The 18,619-nt window shown below is 62.5% G+C and overlaps 2 protein-coding genes and 1 non-coding gene across 10 annotated transcripts in view; 2 read left to right on the top strand and 1 right to left on the bottom strand.

The window, feature by feature from the left end:
- AP1B1 (adaptor related protein complex 1 subunit beta 1) overlaps positions 1-10,441 on the top strand; it is a 28,816-nt gene extending 18,375 nt beyond the window's left edge. For 2 of the 5 annotated variants that reach the window (XM_071445717.1, XM_071445718.1), the window contains 14 exons: positions 103-230; positions 834-999; positions 1,823-1,921; positions 3,285-3,544; positions 4,705-4,906; positions 5,747-5,767; positions 6,025-6,054; positions 6,174-6,323; positions 6,471-6,616; positions 7,092-7,221; positions 7,710-7,794; positions 8,036-8,122; positions 8,401-8,555; positions 9,547-10,441. In XM_071445717.1, the coding sequence (XP_071301818.1) occupies positions 103-230; positions 834-999; positions 1,823-1,921; positions 3,285-3,544; positions 4,705-4,906; positions 5,747-5,767; positions 6,025-6,054; positions 6,174-6,323; positions 6,471-6,616; positions 7,092-7,221; positions 7,710-7,794; positions 8,036-8,122; positions 8,401-8,555; positions 9,547-9,621 (1,734 nt within the window). In that variant the 3' untranslated portion in view covers positions 9,622-10,441. The remainder of the gene's footprint in view (positions 1-102; positions 231-833; positions 1,000-1,822; positions 1,922-3,284; positions 3,545-4,704; positions 4,907-5,746; positions 5,768-6,024; positions 6,055-6,173; positions 6,324-6,470; positions 6,617-7,091; positions 7,222-7,709; positions 7,795-8,035; positions 8,123-8,400; positions 8,556-9,546) is intronic. The other 3 variants (XM_071445719.1, XM_071445721.1, XM_071445720.1) reach the window with 3 other exon arrangements.
- Positions 6,701-6,805, top strand: LOC139598911 (small nucleolar RNA SNORD125). The gene has a single exon (XR_011682068.1). It is a non-coding gene; the product is annotated as a small nucleolar RNA SNORD125 (small nucleolar RNA).
- An 832-nt stretch (positions 10,442-11,273) lies between the features above and the next one.
- Positions 11,274-18,619, bottom strand: part of GAS2L1 (growth arrest specific 2 like 1) — a 10,470-nt gene continuing 3,124 nt past the window's right edge. For all 4 annotated transcript variants that reach the window (XM_071445735.1, XM_071445733.1, XM_071445736.1 and 1 more), the window contains exons 3-6: positions 16,532-16,639; positions 15,943-16,039; positions 14,550-14,799; positions 11,274-13,082 (exon numbers count right to left, since the gene is read on the bottom strand). In XM_071445735.1, coding sequence (XP_071301836.1) covers positions 12,062-13,082; positions 14,550-14,799; positions 15,943-16,039; positions 16,532-16,639 — 1,476 coding nt within the window. In that variant the 3' untranslated portion in view covers positions 11,274-12,061. The remainder of the gene's footprint in view (positions 13,083-14,549; positions 14,800-15,942; positions 16,040-16,531; positions 16,640-18,619) is intronic.

Here is an 18,619-nt window from a genome sequence, read left to right as displayed (position 1 = left end):
CCCCACTCAGTGTCCCCCGTTCTGCTGTGGGTTGGATTTGGGGGGGGACAAGAGGCAGTGGCAGGTTTGGGATGTGAGGGGGGCTGTCCCTGTGTGACCCAGTCCCTCTGGCAGCAATCGGCCGAGCGCTGTGTCAGCACCCTGCTGGACCTCATCCAGACCAAGGTGAACTACGTGGTGCAGGAGGCCATCGTGGTCATCAAGGACATCTTCCGCAAGTACCCCAACAAGTGCGTGGGGACTCCCTGGGCTGGGGCTTCTCTGGGGTGCTCCTGCTCCAGCCTGAGCTCTTCCCTCCTCTCTGTGCTCAAGAGGCCACAAGCTCTTGGTGGGATGAAGCCCCCAGAGCCTCCCCACAGCACAGGTGGCTTTGGGTGGGTTTGTTTTGTCCCCAGCCCCAGGATGGTGGCAGTCCAAGATCCAGGCACTGAAATGGAGAGCAGCTGCCAGGGATGTGCAGGTCCCTTGTGTCAGCAGAAACTGTCCCTGGCTCTCAATCCAGCTCCTGGTGCTGGAACAAGGGCAGCAGGAGGAGAGGAGAGGAGAGGAGAGGGGAGGGAATGTTCCAGCTGAGCCAGGATGAATAGGCAACTCTGTAATCAGGAAGCTGGGCACTAATAGTGGTAATAAATACTAATGAACTGAATTGGTAACGAGCAGAGCTCTGCTGGAGTAGCCCTTGGCTCCGGGCTCATTCAGGAGCAGGGAATGTGCTCTGGGATCAGCGTGGGCACTGCCCATGGGGTGAGGGGCCAGCCCCAGGCAGGGTGGGACGTGGTTTGGAGTTTGGGTGGATCAGGATTTGTGTCTCCTGCTCTCCTCCCCTCGGGAAGGTACGAGAGTGTGATTGCCACGCTCTGTGAGAACCTGGATTCCCTGGACGAGCCTGAGGCCAGGGCTGCCATGATCTGGATCGTGGGGGAATACGCCGAGCGCATCGACAACGCCGACGAGCTGCTGGAGAGCTTCCTGGAGGGCTTCCATGATGAGAGCACCCAGGTGTGCCAGGGACCTGCTGCCTCGGGGTGGCACTGGGACAGAGCTCCTGGGTGGAGCAGGGCACAGTTTGCTCTGAAGGGATTGTTCGTGCAGGTGCTTGGGGCAGGTTTGGGTGTAGGATGTGGAGTAACCTGGCAGGGTGGAAGGTGTTCCTGCCCATGGCAAGAGGGGGAATGAGATGGGATTTGAGGTCCCTTGCAGCCCAAGCTGTTCCATGGTTCTGTGAAATGCCACCATGGCGTTGTCCCAAGTGCCTTCCCAGTTCCATGGTTGGGAGGCACCAGGCAGGGATCTGGTTATCCCACTGTGCCAGCACAGGATCCCTGTGGGGCTGGAAAATGAGCAGGGGGAGGAGCAGTGTCTCCCAGGGCAACTGAGGCCAGTGGGTTTGCCTGTGGAATTTTGGAGGGTTTCCAACTCTGGAAAACTCTGCAAAACACCCTGTAACCAAGTGACAGTGAACAGGGCAAAGTCTACAAATGCTGAGTAGCAAAGGCAGATCCAGGCCCCTGAGAGGCTGGGAGGGGAATTCCTGCTGCTTATCCATGTGGAAGTCAAAGGATGCTCTGGCCTGTGCCCTGTGGGACCATGTAAGCTGCTCCCAACATCCTGCCCATGGTTTTGGGGTCAGCCTGTGTTTGAGGGTGTGCAAATGGGCTGGAAAGGGGCTGGAGAGGTGCCCTCACATGTGTCACTGCCATTGACATGGTCACCATCCCTGTGGTCCCTTGAAAGGCAGGTTGGGGTTAAGTCCTGGGGCAAATCCATGTGTTCCTGCACAAACACGGTGTGACCTGTCTGTCTGTCTGTCTGTCCCCCACAGGTCCAGCTGCAGCTGCTGACAGCCATCGTGAAGCTGTTCCTGAAGAAGCCCACAGAGACACAGGAGTTGGTGCAGCAGGTGCTGAGCTTGGCCACACAGGTGGGTGACACGTGGGACAGCTTCCCAGGGCTTCCCATCCCCCAGGGTGGTGGGAATGGCCTGGTCAGGTGACAGCAGGCAGGGAATTGGAGCTTAGTTCAGAATGGTTTGGGTTGGGAGGAACCTTAGGGATCCCCTTGTTCCAGCCTGCAGGGACACATTCCAGTGTCCCAGATTGCTCCATCCAGCCTGGCCTTGGGCACTGCCAGGGATCCAGGGGCAGCCCCAGCTGCTCTGGGCACCTGTGCCAGGGCCTGCCCACCCTGCCAGGGAACAATTCCTGATTCCCAATATCCCATCCATCCCTGCCCTCTGGCAGGGGTTAGATGGGCAGGATCTTCCTCTCCTACCCACACCCTCCCAAACACCAACAAACCACCCAAACTCCACACCAACTTTCCCAAACCAATAACTCCCTCCAAACATTTCAACAACCCCCATAACTCCACCTCTCAACCAATCAATCACTCACCACAAAAATTCCACAAAAATTCCTCAGAGACTTATTAACAGAGCTCAGAACCACAGGGCAGCCATTCCCTGTGTCCTGTCCCTCCATCCCTTGTCCCCAGTCCCTCTGGGAACGCTGACATTTGGAAGCCTGGGGAGTGTGGGCATCCCATGGCTCAGGAGGCACCTTTGGCCTCTGTGATCCCTCTCAGCAAGGCTTAGGTGGGGAAAGCAGCTCTGAGTATCTCTGTAGTAGCTGCAACTGCTCTGAGCAGCTCCGTAGTAGCTGCAGCTGCTCCAAATAGCTCCATAGCAGCTGCAGTAGCTCCAGGTATCTCTGTAGTAGCTGCGGTTGCTCTGAGCAGCTCTGTAGTAGCTGCACTTGCTCCGAGTAGCTCTGTAGTAGCTGCAGTTGCTCCAAACAGCTCCGTAGTAGCTGCACTTGCTCCAAGTATCTCCGTAGTAGCTGCAGTTGCTCTGAGCAGCTCTGTAGCAGCTGCAGCTGCTCCAAGCAGCTCTGTAGTAGCTGCACTTGCTCCAAGTATCTCTGTAGTAGCTACAGTTGCTCTGAGCAGCTCTGTAGTAGCTGCAGCTGCTCCAAGCAGTTCCGTAGTAGCTGCAGCTGCTCCAAGCAGCTCCATAGTAGCTGCAGCTGCTCCAAGCAGCTCCGTAGCAGCTGCAGTTGCTCCAAGCAGCTCCGTAGTAGCTGCACTTGCTCCGAGTATCTCCGTAGTAGCTGCAGTTTCTCCGAGCAGCTCTGTAGTAGCTGCAGTTGCTCCGAGCAGCTCTGTAGTAGCTGCAGTTCCTCCAAGCAGCTCTGTGGCAACTGCAGTTGCTCCGAGCAGCTCCGTAGTAGCTGCAGTTGCTCCGAGTATCTCTGTAGCAGCTGCAGCTCCCCAATGGCTTCCCAAAGGACTCGGACAACCCCGACCTGCGGGATCGTGGGTACATCTACTGGCGCCTGCTCTCCACGGACCCCGTGGCCGCCAAGGAGGTGGTGCTGGCCGAGAAGCCACTGATCTCGGAGGAGACGGATCTGATCGAGCCCACGCTGCTGGACGAGCTCATCTGCTACATCGGGACCCTGGCCTCGGTGTACCACAAACCCCCCAGCGCCTTCGTGGAGGGCAGCAGGGGCGTCGTGCACAAGAGTTTGCCCCCGCGCACGGACTCGTGAGTGCTCCCCTGTCCCCACCCCGGGCTGGGAGTCCCAGGGCTGTGGGTTATTGGAATAATTGCCAATATAGCAGGACAGGACATCCCTGGGCTCGTCTGGCCCTGCTGCTGAACCAAACAGCGGCACTGTGGTGTTTCACCCCACAGACACTTTTGGCTGCCTGGGTGTGTGGTGTTTCACCCACAGACACTTTTGGCTGGCTGGGTGTGTGGTGTTTCACCCACAGACACTTTTGGCTGGCTGGGTGTGTGCTGTTTCACCCCACAGACACTTTTGGCTGCCTGGGTGCTGCAGCTGGGCCCTTGGAGGCAAGTCCAGGCCTGCAGGAGCTCTGGTGGTGCTGGGATGGAGCTTCCCCCCATAACAGGGGCTGCTCCTCAGGTTTCCCTCTCTGGAGAAGCTTTAAGGCGATGGCGAAGGGAAGGAGTCGGTTCTGATGGAGGGTTTGGATCCAGAGCTTTATTCTGGCCCACAGGGCTCTGAATGCAGCACCAGCTCCAACAGAACTCCCTGAGCCCATGGTTGCTGCTCCTTTTCACCCTGGGGAGAGGGGCAGGGAAGGGGCAGGGAGCCACCAACCGGGTACAGGAAGGGAGGGACAAAGGGACAAAGGACACCTGGATGGCCCAATGCCCCCCAGGGGTAGAGGGCATCCTTTGGATCTGCCAATCACTCCACACCCTTCTGGAATGCCAGGGCTGACAGTGCTGGGAGGGGTCAGGGTGGGGAAAGGAGGGATGATTGACACACCTGGCAGGGAATTATCAGGGAGGAACCTGGGGTATCCGAGGCAAACCATGACATCACACTGCAACAGTGGATGGAGGGGTTGGATGTGGGGCTGCTTTGGGGCCACTGGGCTCAGAGCTGAGCCCCCATCCCCAAGGGAGGAGCAGGGCTGTGTGGGTTCAGCCCTGGCCTTGAAAAGCTGAAGGAGTGATCCCAGTGGAAGTGATCTCCACTGGGATTGTAGAGATTCCCAGTGATCTCTGTGGGAATGTGTTGGGAGCCAGCATGGCATAGGGGTAGGTCTGGCTTGCCATCGAAGTGTTGGGAGCCAGGATGGGATGGAGGCTTCAACTGAGCCAACCCCTGTCTGCAGTGGGACCTCCTGTCCCAGCTGGAGCTCCTCACCCTCTCCCATCATTCCCTTCAGGGGTGAGAGTCCTGAGAGCCCGGACACAGCCCCGTCGGGGGGCCCAGCAGGAGATCAGCCCTCTGTCATCCCCACCCAGGGGGACCTGCTGGGGGACCTGCTCAACCTGGACCTGGGCCCCCCAGTGAGCGGGCCCCCCATGGCCACCTCCGCCGTGCAGATGGGCGCCGTGGACCTCCTCGGGGGTGGCCTGGACAGGCTGGTACGTCCCAGAACTCCCCTGCTCCTTCCCTGCCTCCAGGCTATCCCATGGGCATCCTGCTGGCCTTGATGCTGGCTCTGCTCTGCCACAGGACAGACTTGTCAGCCTGGGGACACCTGGGCTGGTCCTTTCCTGCAGTGGGTGAGGACAGAGGGCCCTGAACCCTCATTTGTCCTGCCATTATCCAGTGGAGGGGAGGGGTCTCACCCACCACTTCCCTGTGCTTTTTCTCTCTGTTGGTGTGGATGTTCCCTCTCCATGTGCTGTGCTGCAGGAGTGGCTGCTCTTGGGGGCCCCTCTCTGACCCCCAAACTGCTGCAGGGCTGGGCCAGGATGTGGCCACTCCCAGCCTGTGGGGAGTGTGCCAGGAGATCCAGAGGTGACAGAGTATCCTCTGGGGAATGCAGGCCAAGCAGTGGTTTGGCCTCGGGGTGAGGCAGGATGGAAAGCTCTCCCTGTGTGGGAACACCTGCCCTGTGGGTGCTGGAGATGGGCCAGGCTCCCTGAAGGAATAGAGTTTGGAGTTTCCTCCATGACTCATGAAATCCAGCCCATTTACCCCAAGGGGAGGCAGTGTTGCTGCCTTTCCTGTTTTGTAACCCTGCAAGTGCTGCCCTGGCACCTTGTGGCTCCCAGGGATTGGTGATGGGCTGGCACTGAGGCTGGGAATGAGGTCTGGCTCTGTCCCCAGGACAGCCATGGACAGACAGACAGATGTGTCAGGACTAACCTCTGTCCTTTCCTCCCTTTCTCTTCTCTCTCTCTTTTTGTCTCTTCTCTCCTGGCTTCTCTCTGCATGTGGCTGGCTCTTCTCTCCACCTTGCCTGCTTCTGCTTGGAGATGGGGGACGAGTCGGAAGGGGTATGGATCCTGGATCACCCTGTGCCCACCCCATGCCCACCCTGGCTGCCCCTGCTCCCCCAGCCCAAGGACACCTCGCTTCCCTCTGGGGACAGCCCTGTGCCCTCACAGCTCCTGGTCGGGGACCACTGGAGCATCCCAACTCCAGGCCCTTGCTACCCCACACTGCTGCTTCCAGGGAGTGTCCAGAGGGGACATTTTGGGGACCCCTGTGCCCTCAGCCCTGCCCCTGCTGATGCCCCTCTCTTCTCTTGCAGCTGCGCAGCGATGTGGGAGGCAGCCCTGCTGTGAGTGCGCCCTCACACCCAAACCCTCTCATTCTCTGCATCCTCCTCCTCTTCCTCTTCTTCCTCCTCCCGTCCCCCTCCCTGTGGTGCCCCCTGTAACCCCTCCCTTGTCCCCACAGATGGGTGGCGGCGGTGGCAGCTTCACAGCAGCTCCCAGCACCACGGCACCCACAAACATGGGGGCACCCCTGGGCAGCGGCCTGGGCGACCTCTTCGACCTCACCGGTGGGGTGGGGACCCTCTCAGGATCCTACGTGGCCCCCAAAACGGTGAGTGGGGCAGCCCAGCCTGGGGTTAAGGGGGGCACAGACCCCCGTGCCCACCCCCCACAGCAGAGCCCCCCTGGAGGAGGTGGGGGAGCAGCAGAGGCTCTGCTGTGGGTGACACCCCAAGGGTTTCTTGTCTCCCTGGCCCAGGTGTGGCTCCCTGCCATGAAAGCCAAGGGGCTGGAGATCTCTGGCACCTTCAGCCGCCAGGTGGGCTCCATCTCCATGGACCTCGTGCTGACCAACAAAGCCCTGCAGGTCATGTCTGACTTTGCCATCCAGTTCAACCGCAACAGGTGAGTCCCACCTGGGCTGGCTCACCTGGGACCCGTGGAGACACTGCCCAAGGCAGAAAAGGGTGTGAGGAAGGAGCTGCAAGGGCTGGGAACAGCCTCTGGTGATGACCCTTCTCTCTCTGATGGCTGTGGTGGTGATGAGCATCAAACCAAAGCCTCTAAGAAGTTGGCTGAAGAGGCTGTTCCTCAGGGTCCTGTTGGTTGTCCTGGGAAATCAATGCTTCCTTTTCCCTCCAAGGCACAGAGGAAATGCTGCAGAATGCCACAATGGCTGGAGGAGGAAGGGGGGAGATTTGGGGTTGCCCCAGGGTGGGCAGGGCAGGAACCAGCCCTGTCCTGGATGGTGCAGGGGCAGTGAGGGGATTCCTGGGATGCCCATGGAGGAAGGCAGGGAGTGCCAGGCTTGGATGGACAGCACCTTGTGCCATCCCCTGCTGTCCCCACCCTGACCCCTGCCCTCCCTGGTGTCCCTCAGCTTCGGCCTGGCCCCAGCAGCTCCTCTGCAGGTGCATGCACCTCTGGCTCCCAACCAGTCCGTGGAGATCTCCCTGCCCCTCAACACCGTGGGCTCCGTCATGAAGATGGAGCCCCTCAACAACCTCCAGGTGGGGAACACGGGGCTGTCCCCTCCTGGGGAGCTGGGGACAGGGCAGGGTCCCTTGCAGAGATCCAGAGGGAGGTGTGGCAGCAGGAGCCAGGTGCTTGCTGCAGTGACACCTGGCTCCAGAGGGATGGAGAATGGGGATGGAGAATGGGGATGGGGATGGGATGGGATGGGACGGGACGGGACGGGACGGGACATTTTGGGATGGGGATGGGATGGGACATTTTGGGATGGGGATGGGATGGGATGGGACATTTTGGGATGGGGATGGGATGGGACATTTTGAGATGGGGATGGGATGAGATGGGGATGGGATGGGATGGGGATGGGATGGGACATTTTGGGATGGGGATGGGATGGGACATTTTGAGATGGGGATGGGATGGGATGGGGATGGGATGGGACATTTTGGGATGGGGATGGGATGGGGATGGGATGGGATATTTTGGGAACCTGAGGAGTTGAAATCCCCTTGTCCTTCCACCCCAGGTGGCAGTAAAGAACAACATTGACGTCTTCTACTTCAGCACCCTGTACCCCCTGCACATCCTGTTCGTGGAGGATGGCAAGATGGGTGAGTGGGGTGACCATGGCTCCAGCAAGGTGTGCTCTCTCACCTGTCCCTAGGTGCCATCCCAGCCCCTGCAACCTTCTTGATCACATTGGGTGAGCCCCCAAAAGCAGGTGGCTGCCCTGAGGCTGCTGGAGCGGGTGGCAGGGTGACATACCTGGGCTGCCATGTCACCTGTGTGGTGCCACCTTTGGGGTGGCCAGTCTGGCAGCTCCCTCAGCGCTGGTGTCCTCCCTCCCTGCAGAGAGGCAGACATTCCTGGCCACCTGGAAGGACATTCCCAACGAGAACGAGACCCAGTTCCAGATCAAAGATTGTTCCCTCAACGCAGGTGGGTGCCACCCCTCGCAAGGACCTGGCTCGGGTCACACTTAACTCACCCTGTCCCCAGTGCCACATCCACGTGGCTGTTCAATCCCTGCAGGGGTGGGGACTCCAGCACTGCCCTGCACAGCTGTGCCTCCCTTTCCATGAAGAAACTTCCCCTAATTCCCTAAAACCCAATCTAAGCCTCTTCCATGACGAGGAGGAGAGGAGGTGGGGCAGGAGCAGGTCCAGGGGGAGCAGGGGCTCAGCCCAGCCCCTCAGCCTCTCTCTCTCCCATCCCAGATGCTGTGAGCAGCAAACTCCAAGGCAGCAACATCTTCACCATAGCCAAGAGGAACGTGGAGGGCCAGGACATGCTCTACCAGTCCCTGAAGCTCACCAACGGCATCTGGGTGCTGGCAGAGCTCCGGATCCAGCCCAGCAACCCCAGCTTCACGGTACATCCCATCCCCTGCCTGCTCCCGCCCCCGGGGCTGAGGGCACATCCCTGCTGTGGCACCTCCCCAGCTGCTGGTGGCGCTGGTGCCAGCCCCGCTGTCCCTCTCTCGTGGGGAGGGTGGCACTGGTCCTGTGGGGGGACAGCTGAGGGACACAGAGGGCTCCCAACCCACCCAGCTCCTCGGAGCCCTGTCCTGGGAGCATTCCCTGAGCAGGGATCTCTCCACACCTCACCCATGAGCCATCCCGGTGTCCTGCTCTCCCTGTCCCCTCCCCACGTCCCTGGCAGCCTTTGGGGTGGGGTGGGGCCAGCTGTGTCACCCTGACTCCTCTCTCTGTGTCTGTCCCCGCCGCCCGCCCTCGCCGGCCTTGCCGCTCTTGCAGGATTTGGAGGTTAGAGATTGGTTTTTCCCTGGCTTTGGGCTCTCCCTGGCTGCTGCCTGGATATTCCTCCCTCCCCCGATGTTTTCCCTGCCCTGCCAGTCTCCTGGTGCCTCCTGCTTCTCCTTCCCAGCAGGGCTGGCACAAGGAGGGTTGGGATGTCCCCATTGCCCTGCTGGTTTCACTGGAGATGAGGATAGCTGAAAATCCTTATCCCAGAGGATTCTCCATGACCTTTCCCTGCTCGAGGAGCTAATTGATTTGGGAATGATGTAATATTTAAGCAAACACCTGAAGGGGCTCATTCCTCTTTGGAAAGGAGGATGTTTTTGGGGAACCCCTCACCCTGGAGCGCCAGGCACTGAATCCAATCCCAGAAGCTGGAGTGTTGCCCCTGCCTGTTCCTGCCTGTGCTGCATGTGGATGGCTCTGCCCTGGGAGGGCTTGCAGGGCTTTAATAACCTTTTTCCAGCTGCAGTCAGGAGCTGGAGTGCCCCGTGGGAGGGAGGGAAGGAGGGAGCTGCAGCATGCAGGGCTCTGCTTTGGGGCTGGGGGCTCTCCAGTGTGGGGTGGGAGGCCATGACCCCGCTCTTCCCTCTCTCCCCACAGTTATCCCTGAAATGCCGAGCACCAGAGGTGTCCCAGTACATCTACCAAGCCTATGAGACCATCCTGAAGAACTGAGGTGCTGCTGCAGCCCCTCCTCCTCCTCCTCCTCCTCCTCCTCTCTCTCCCCTCCTTTTCCCACCCGAGGGAGCAGGGCTGGATCTGTGTGCATCTCCCCTTTCCCCCCTGCCCAGGACCCAGCCCCTGGGGTTCTCCCTCTCCTGGGGGGCTGGGGGGAGCAGAGGGGGCAGGGGGCTGTCCCCAGTCCCTGCATCCCTGCAGCCATCCATGTGTGAGTGATGCCATGTCCTCCTCCTGGTGCTGCTCCCTCCATATCCCAGTTTCACCCTCCACATCCCAAAAAGCCCAGCTCCTGCTCCTGGCTCTCATGGAGTGCTGTCTGGTGGTGGGTTCAGCATTGCAAACCCTGGGAATAGCTGCTGGGGGGCCCAGAGTGCTGTGGGATTGGCTGCAGATCCTCCTGGAGCCCTGAGATTTGGGGCTGGAGCAGGTGGGAAACAGCTTTGGCTCTCCCTGATTTTGTGCCCTGGTTCAGCAGAGCTGTGGGTGAGCCCTTCACAGAGGATCTCCTCCCCATGGGAGCCCTTCCCAAAGCTCCCAGAAGGGCTGAGGATCCCACATTTGAGGCTGTACTTAAGGTGCAGGTTAAAAAGGGCTTTTCCAGCCCCCTCCAGCCCCTCCCACAGGGCCAGGAGGGCTCTGAGTGTCCCTTCTCCCCCAGCCCAGCCCCACGGCTCCCTCTGCTCCCCCCTGGCACCCCTGGGTGCTCCCCTGGGGCTCCCACTGCTCCTTTGCCCCCCAAATCAAGCCATGGGTCCCCCCTCCCTGGAAGCAGGAAATCTCTAATATATGAAAGATAAATATATTGTAATGTTCACTGGTTTGAGGGAATGTTGAATAAAGGTGACACCAGCCCCTGGGGACACTGCTGGGGTGGCCATGGCCCAGTGACCCCGAGGGAATCAGGATCCTGGGAGCTTCCTGCCAGCCCTGCAGGGCCAGATAAGCCCTCCCTGGGGCCAGTGGCCTCTGGCCCAGCAAGGCCTGACACAGCAGATGGGCAGGGCTGGGACAGGGACATGGGGCCAGCCCTGGGGCCTTGGGGACAGGAAGGGCCTGGAGAGCTCGTGGCTCTGCTCCTGGAGCCTCTCAGGGATCCACCAAGGTGGCCCTGCACTGTACATGGTGTCCAGTCTTGGTGCCCCGAGCCCCTCCTGGGGCTGGGGACAAGTGTGGGGTCCCCAGGAGGTGCTGCTGGTCCCTGTGGGGTGGGTGATGAGCAGCACCACCCAGTCCTGCTCTGGGACACCCCATAAATCACTGGTGCTGCTCTGGGGCACCCCATGGGCCACCAGCACCACTCTGGGGCTGGTCAGCAGAGCAGGTGTCCAAGGAGCACAGTGGACACCATGCTTTGGAACCCATCCCCAAAGTCACAGCAGGGATGTCACCACCAGCAGGTCTGGACCCTCCTGGTGACCCACAGCCTGCTGTGTCCCCTGGGCCAGCAGCCCTGGGGTGAAGGTGCCTGGCCATGGGGCACCTGGGGCTCCAGGGACACCTCTGGAGGGGTTCCAGTGGCTGTAAGGGGTCCAGGACATTGGGACCCTGCTCTTCACTGCTCCCACCCCTGCTGGCACCCCCAGAGCCTCCTTCCCTCGGGCCTGGGGCTCTGAATCCCCCTGGACAGATGAGCAGACATGGTGGGCTCAGCTCCGTTGGTCTTTACTGGCTGGAGAGGACATGCAGGGGTGGGGGCCTTGGTGGCCTGGGCTGGGGACACAGCCCTGTCCCACCCTAGGGACATCAACACGAGCTGGGGGCAGTGCTGTGGCCAGCTGGGGGCTGGAGAGGGAACAGTGACCCCTCCTGCCCTGAAACGGGGCTTGGGGTGACAAACTGCATGTCCCCAAGTCATCTCAGGGGTGGAGAGGAGAGGCTGGAGAGGAGAGAGGAGAAAGTGGCCCAGGAGGTGATGATGAGGCCAAGAAGAGAAGAGGGGAAGGTCAAGAGGAGAAGATGATGAGGGAAAAGGATGTGAAGGCCAAGAGGAGAAGAGGAGGAGGCAGCCCAAAAGAAGAGAGGAGAGAGAAGATGAGAGGAGGAGGAGGATAAGAATAGCAAGAAGAGGAGGAGAAGACAAGAAGAGAAGGTCAAGATAAGGAAAACAAGTGGAGAAGAGTGAGGAGATAGAGACCAGGAAGGGAACTGGGTGCTCTCCAGCCCCATTCCCAGCTCTGCTCTGGCCATCCCTGCCCTGACCACACGCCTGCCCCCCCTGGAGCTGCTCCCCAGGGCATGGGGACACCCCTGGCACCCTCAGGGGCTGGGGGCTCCTTGCAGGGCCCCCCCAATGCCAACAGTCACCAAATGCAGAAGTCCTGGCCACCCCAGCTCTGCGGCCATCGCCTGCCCGGGTGCCACCTCCACCCTCCCCAGCAGCCCGGGGATGTCCCCAGGGGCTGCCAGGCGCTGCCACCGACCCCTCAGGGACCCCTCATGGCCACGCGTTCTCCTCCAGCCCCTCGCGCTCCCGCGGGGCCCAGGGGGGCTCCAGGAGGGAGGAGGGGACGCTCTGCGGAGCCCCCCAGGCCCTGGCGCTGCCGTTGGGGGCCCGCTGGGGCCGTTCCCCGTAGCCCCGGGGCGTGGGGATGCGGGAGGGCGCCCTGTGGGGCTGCGTGTCCAGCCGGGGCTTGGCCCAGGGCCGCGGCGGGGGCACGGGGACCCCCGGCCCGGGGCTCTCCTCCATCTCCATCAGCTCGTCCTCCCCGGCGGCCCAGTCGGTGTCGGAGCCGGCGTTCCCCGGGGTGTCCCGGTTGTTGTCCCAGGAGGCCGGGAAGCAGCAGCTCTCGTCGGAGGAGCTGGAGAAGGTGGAGCGGCGCCTCGCATCCGCCAGGGAGGGGTTGGACGGCAGCGGGGGGCACCCGCCGTGGTTCCCGTTGTTGTTCCCGTTGTTGTTCCCGTTGTTGTTCCCGTCGCTGCTCCCGCCCCGCCGCCCCTCCTCCGCGGGCAGCCCGTGCTTGGCGAAGACGTTCAGGGAGGAAGACGAGGATGAGGAGGAGCAATAGGCCGAGTCAGCGGCAGCGGCGGGGGGCGCGGGGGGGGCGCTCTCCGTGTCCCCCAGCTGCTCCAGCAGCCGCGTGTTGGCCAGGAATTCCTCCTCCAGCCGCTGGAACAGCCGCTGCTCCTGCCCGGGCTCCAGCCAGCGCGGGGCCCGCAGCCTCCGCGCCAGCTCCTCGGGGTCCCCGGCGCCGGGCCGGGGGTCGCGCCGCCCCCCGGGGCTCCCGGCCGCGGCCGGCTCCGCCCGTGCCCACGAGTGCTGCCCGTCGGGCCGGCGGCGGATGAGCAGCAGCGGCGCCGAGCCGCGCCCGGGGCTGCGGGAGGCGCGGGGGGAGCCCGGGGCGGGGGGGTCCGGGGGGTCCCGGCGGGCCGGGGGGCGGCGGGGGCCGCTCTGCGCCGAGGCGGCCGAGGAGTCGCTGTCACCCGAGCAGCGCCGGGAGCGCGCGGGGGCGCGCGGCCTGGGGGCGGCACGGGACAGGGGGGGAGTGAGAACACTGGGGTCCCCCCCCCAGGGCACCCCCCGATTGCACAGCCTCCATTAACCCCCCACTGGTACCCCCCTGGCACCCCTCCTCGTGGAACCCCCCCCCCAGTGCCCCCCATTGCACCCCTCCCCACCCAACCCTGCCCATTCTCTCCCATGGCACCCCACATTCCTTCCATTGCACCCCACTTCCCTCCCCACTGCACCCGTTCATTCTTCCCCCTTTAGCCCCATTCCTCCTCGCTGCCCCCCATTGCATCCTCCCCCTTAAACCCCATTTCCATCCTCGCTGCACCCCCGCCGAACTCCACATTGCCACTATTGAACCCCATTTCCCTCCCCTTGCCCCCCCATTAAACCCCCCCCCGTTCTCCCCCTTCACTGCCCATTCCTCTTCCCTGCACGCCCCAGAACCCCATTTCCCTCCCCACTGTCCCCCATTTCCCCCCTCCATTAAACCCCCACTGAATCCTCCCATTCCACTCTCCTTCTCCCCCCTCAGCCCCCGCCCATGGCACCCCATATTCCCTCCATTGCACCCCACTTCCCCCCACTTCCCCCCACTGCCTCCCTTCTCTGAACTCCCCCATGGCCCCCCACATTCCCCTCCCTGCCAATCCCATCCCCCTCCATTTCACACCCCACTGGACCCCCATTTCCCCTACTGCCCTTTCATTCCACCCCCTTGTTCCCCCACTGCACCCCAGTGAACCCCTATTGCCCCCCACTGCCCCCCCTGCATTGAACCCCACGAAATCCCACAGCCCCCCAACGCACCCCCCATTTCCCCCTTGTAGCCCCCCTTCCCTTCCCCTCCTGCTCCCCACTATTCCCTCCATTGATCCCCCAATGCTTTCCCCATCTCCCCCCTCCCACTGCTCCCACAGACCCCCACTGCCCCCATCACCTCCCAGTGCCCCATTGCTTGTCCCCATAGCCGAACCCCCATTGTCATCCTCCATTTCCCCTCCCCTGCCTTCCCTAACTGCATCCCCATTCCCCCATTCTTTCCTACTGCACCCCCATTTGACCCCAAATTCACCCCACTGCCCCCTCAGTACCACTCACTGCCCCCCATTTTCCCCATGACTTCCCCATTGCATCCCCCAGCGCACCCCCAATTCACCCTCTCGTACCTCCCACTGCCCCCAATGATCCCCCCATTTGCTCCTCATTTCCCCCCCACGGTCCCCAGTGATTCCATTTCCCCCTCACTGCCCCCCCACTGTCCCCCCCAGTGTTCCCCATTGCATCCCCCAGTTCAGCCCAGTTACCCCATTCCACCCCAGCACCTCCCACTGTCCCCCCTCACTGCACCCCCACCGCCCCCAACGCTTTCCCCATTACCGCCCCCGTTCCCCCATCCCCTCGGGGGGGCTCAGCCCTTCCGCGGGGTCTCGGTGCAGTTTTGGGGTCCCCCCCAGCCCCGGGGGGGCCGTACCTGAGCGTCCCCGCTGCCCGCGGCTCGGCGGGGCTCCGGGAGGGGCTGCCGGAGCAGGGGGCGGCTCCCCCTCGGGGGGGCAAACCCTCCTGCCGGGGGGGCTTCGGGGGGTCCCCCCGGGGCTGGGGGGGCCCGGCGGGCCGGGGGCGCCGGGGGACGCTGGGGCTGGAGGCGCGGGACGAGGAGGAGGGGCCGGGAGCCGCTTTTTGGGGGGACATGCCCGGGGTGCGGGGCTGGGGCAGGCGGTGAGCTGGAAGGGACAGGGGGAGGGAGTCAGCAACCCCTCCCCTCCCAGCATCCCGATTTTCCAGCCGGAATATTCCCAGAGGTGGTGACGCCTTGGGAATTTGGGGAAAAACCCCACTTTTGTCACTCCCCTTTTTCCCCCTTCCAGCAGGATCAGTGCCCTGAGGAGCCCAGCCCCAGGGAAGGGAACCCACAGAAAATCAGGGAGAACCATGGAGAACCAAGGAAGGGAACCCATGGGGAAACAGGGAACAGAACCCCACAGAAAATCAGGGAATGAAGCCCCCCAGAACAGAGCCCTGCAGAGAACCAGGGAATGGAGCCCCATGGAAAATCAGCAACAGCGTCCCAAGGCGAGCCAGGGAATGGAACCCCACAGAGGATTAGGGAACAAAACCCCATAGAGAACCAGGGAGAATCTGGGAACAGAGCCCATGGAGAACCAGGGAATGGAACCCCACAGAGGATTAGGGAACAAAACCCCACAGAGAACCAGAGAATGGAGCCTCAGGGAGAATGGAATGGAATGGAACGGAACCTCATAGGGAATGGAACCTCACAGAAAATCAGGGAACAAAACCCCACAGAGAATCAGGGAGAAGAGCCCCACAGACTCCCACAAAACCCCACAGAGAATGGAGCCCCAGCAAGAATCTGGGAACAGAATCTATGGAGAACCAGGGAATGGAACCTCACAGAAAATCAGGGAACAAAACCCCACAGAGAACCAGGGAGAAGAGTCCCACAGAGAATGGAGCCCCAGCGAGAATCTGGAAATGGAACCCATGGAGAGTGGAGAACCAGGGAATGAGAACTCCACAGATCAGGGAACAAAACCCCAGAGAGAACCAGGGAAAGGGGCCCCAGGGAGAATCTGGGAACGGATCCCATGGAGAGCCAGGGAATGGAACCCCATAGGAAATCAGGGAACAAAATCCTATAGAGAACCAGGGAAAGGGGCCACAGGGAAAGCCAGGGACTGGAAGCCCATAGAAAAGCAGGGAACAAAACCCTAGAAAGAACCAGGGAAAGGGGCCCCATGGAGAATCCAGGAACGGATCCCATGGAGAGCCAGGGACTCTGACTGGGAGCCCCCAGAAGCCAGGATGGTGCCAGGGGATGGCAGTGGCTGCGGGGTGACACTCACAGAGGGCAGCACAGCGACACGGGTCGTGCTTGTCCAGGTAATGCTCCAGGGTGTCCCAGCCGCCGCCCACGCGCACCATGACGTGGCTCCGCAGCACCTGTGGGCAGCACTGTCACCTGCCGGGCCCCAAAAGCCACCAAAGGCACCCTAGGACCCCGGCGTGGGCGGGAAACCCAGCTCGGGACCCCGCACACCCTGCCCGGGAGCGGGGGAAGCAGAGGGGCACGGTGTGAGGGGGGGACAATGGGGTGAGGGGGACAATGGGGTGAGGAGGGGGACAATGGGGTGAGGGGGACAATGGGGTGAGAGGAGGACAATGGGGTGAGGGGGAACAATAGGGAGAGGGGGGGACAATGGGGTGAGAGGGGGACAATGGGGTCAGGAGGGGACAATGGGGTGAGGGGGAAAATGGTGTGAGGGGGACAATGGGGTGAGGGGGGACAATGGGGTGATGGGGACAATGGGGTGAGGGGGGACAATGGAGTTGAAGGGGGACAATGGGGTCAGGAGCGGACAATGGGGTGATGGGGACAATGGGGTGAGGGGGACAATGGGGTCAGGGGGACAATGGGGTCGGGGCGGCTCTCACTCGGACGAAGATGAGCGTGTTGGAGTCGCCCACTTTGTACTTCCCCTCCGAGACCTTGACCATGGGGAATTGCGAGGGGCAGGAGCAGCAGCCCAGGATCTCCCGCACCTGCGGGCACACAGGGGAGGGGTCAGCGGGGCGTGGATGCCCCTCTGTAGGGTCGGCGGGGTCCAGAACCCCTTATAGGGCTGCTGGGGCACAGACCCCCGATACAGAGCTGCTGGGGCACCCCCCCTCCCATTATGGGGCAAGCAGGGCATTGACCCCCCCATTATAGGGCTGGTGGGCATAGGAACCCCCCTATAGGGTCAGTGGGGCACAGACCCCCTGTTATGGGATCAGTAGGTACGGACCCACTGCTATAGGGCTGGTGGGCATAGAACCCCCCTATAGGGCCGGTGGGGTGCAGACCCGCCATTATAGGGCAGATGGGCACAGATGTCCCCCTATAGGGTCAGTGAGCACAAACCCCGGTACAGGGCTAGTGAGGCATGGACCCTCCACTATAGGGCCCCAGGAACCCTTGCTATAGGGTCGGTGGGGCACAAACCCCCCTGTTATAGGGCTGGTGGGTCATGGACCCTCCACTGTAGGGTCGGTGGGGCACAGACCCCGCTGTAGGGTCGGTGTGGATCCCCACTATAGGGGCAGCCCCTCAGACGGGCACACATGGAGGGCTCTGTGTGCCCCCCACGCTCCGTGGGGAGCGGCTGGGGGGGCTCGGGGGCAGCGGGGCCGGGCTCTCCTCCCATGGCCGGGCACCCCAGCAGGCTGAGAACGGGCACAGCTCTCCTCGTTTGGGGTCCACACACACAACATCCCCCACCCCAGTGATGCTGAACCACGGGGGAGTCACCCCCAGACCCCCCCATGGGGCAGGACCTGCATCCACCCACAGAAATGGGGTCAATCCCGGGGGGTTTTGCCTCCCTCTGAACTTGCAGGTGTGGCACGGGGAGAAGCGGAGCGGGAGGGTTCGGGGGGCCGGGCAGGGCACCCCGGGGCTGTGGGGTGGCCGGGCAGTGCCAGCTGCCGCCTCTATCCCCGGGCTGACGTCAGGGATTAACCGGGAGCCACGGGGGGACGCGGGGACGCGGCCGATCCTGCCCCGGCCCGGGGCTGCGGGGGGGACACGGCGCCGCCTCGCCCCCAAATTTGGGGTTTCTTTACTAATTCCGTGATTTTGGGGGGTGGGGGATCTTCCCGCGGCTGTGCCCATGGCAGCGGTGAGAGGACGGAAGGATGTGGCCGCCCCGGTTCCCATCCGGGTGACACGGATGGGAAACTGGGGAAACTGAGTCACGGAGTGCCGGGGGGCGGGGGCTCTGCAGTGAGGAGGGGTCGTGACCCTGCTGCCACCCCGGGGGGGCACCTGGGGACGCGGCGAGCCGGGTCCTGCTCCGCCAGGCTCCTCCCCGGCGCTGGCGCTGCCCATAAAAGCCGATGGCGAGGAATTACGCAGCCCGGAAAAATGCAGCGCCCGGCCAGGGGGGCTTGGGGGGGCAACAGCCACGGGGGAGCCCCCCCGAAACGGCCCTGGGCGGAGGGGGGGGGGGGTCAGGATGCTCTTTAATGAGGGACTTAATGAGGAATTGGGGTTTCAATTGAAAAAAGGCTTAGGGAGGCAGGGGAGGGCAGAGCCCCCCGTGTCCCCCCCGGGCAGGGTTAATCCGCTGCCTCACCCGCGGGACGGATCCCGCACCCGCCTTTAATCCATCCTGAGCTCCCCGCCCGGCGGGGTCCCCGCACTCCCCTCCTGACACCCCAAACTGTGGCTGGGATGTCCCCATGTCCTCCCTGGGGACAGCAGCCCCGAGGAGGGAGGAGCAGCCCCGGGTGGGGACCGCTGTGGATCACCCCTGATGGGGAGCAGGGCACAGGTGACACCTGTGTCCCTGCTGTGATTCTGGTCACAGCCACCAAAACAGAGTCAGGAGGCTCCACGGGAGCCGGGGTGGGTGGGGAGGAGCTGCCGTAGCCATGGAGAGCTGGGATGGGTGGGTGGAGCATGGACCACAGCAGTGGGCAGAAGATCCTACGGACCACAGGGGTCACAGTGACACGTGGGACCTCCCCTGGACCACTGAG

Source organism: Agelaius tricolor, unplaced genomic scaffold, assembly GCF_023055355.1.
Source record: "Agelaius tricolor isolate 1412-34295 unplaced genomic scaffold, bAgeTri1.0.p SCAF_20, whole genome shotgun sequence".
Lineage (NCBI taxonomy): Eukaryota > Metazoa > Chordata > Aves > Passeriformes > Icteridae > Agelaius > Agelaius tricolor.
This window is presented reverse-complemented; position numbering and strand designations above follow the sequence as displayed.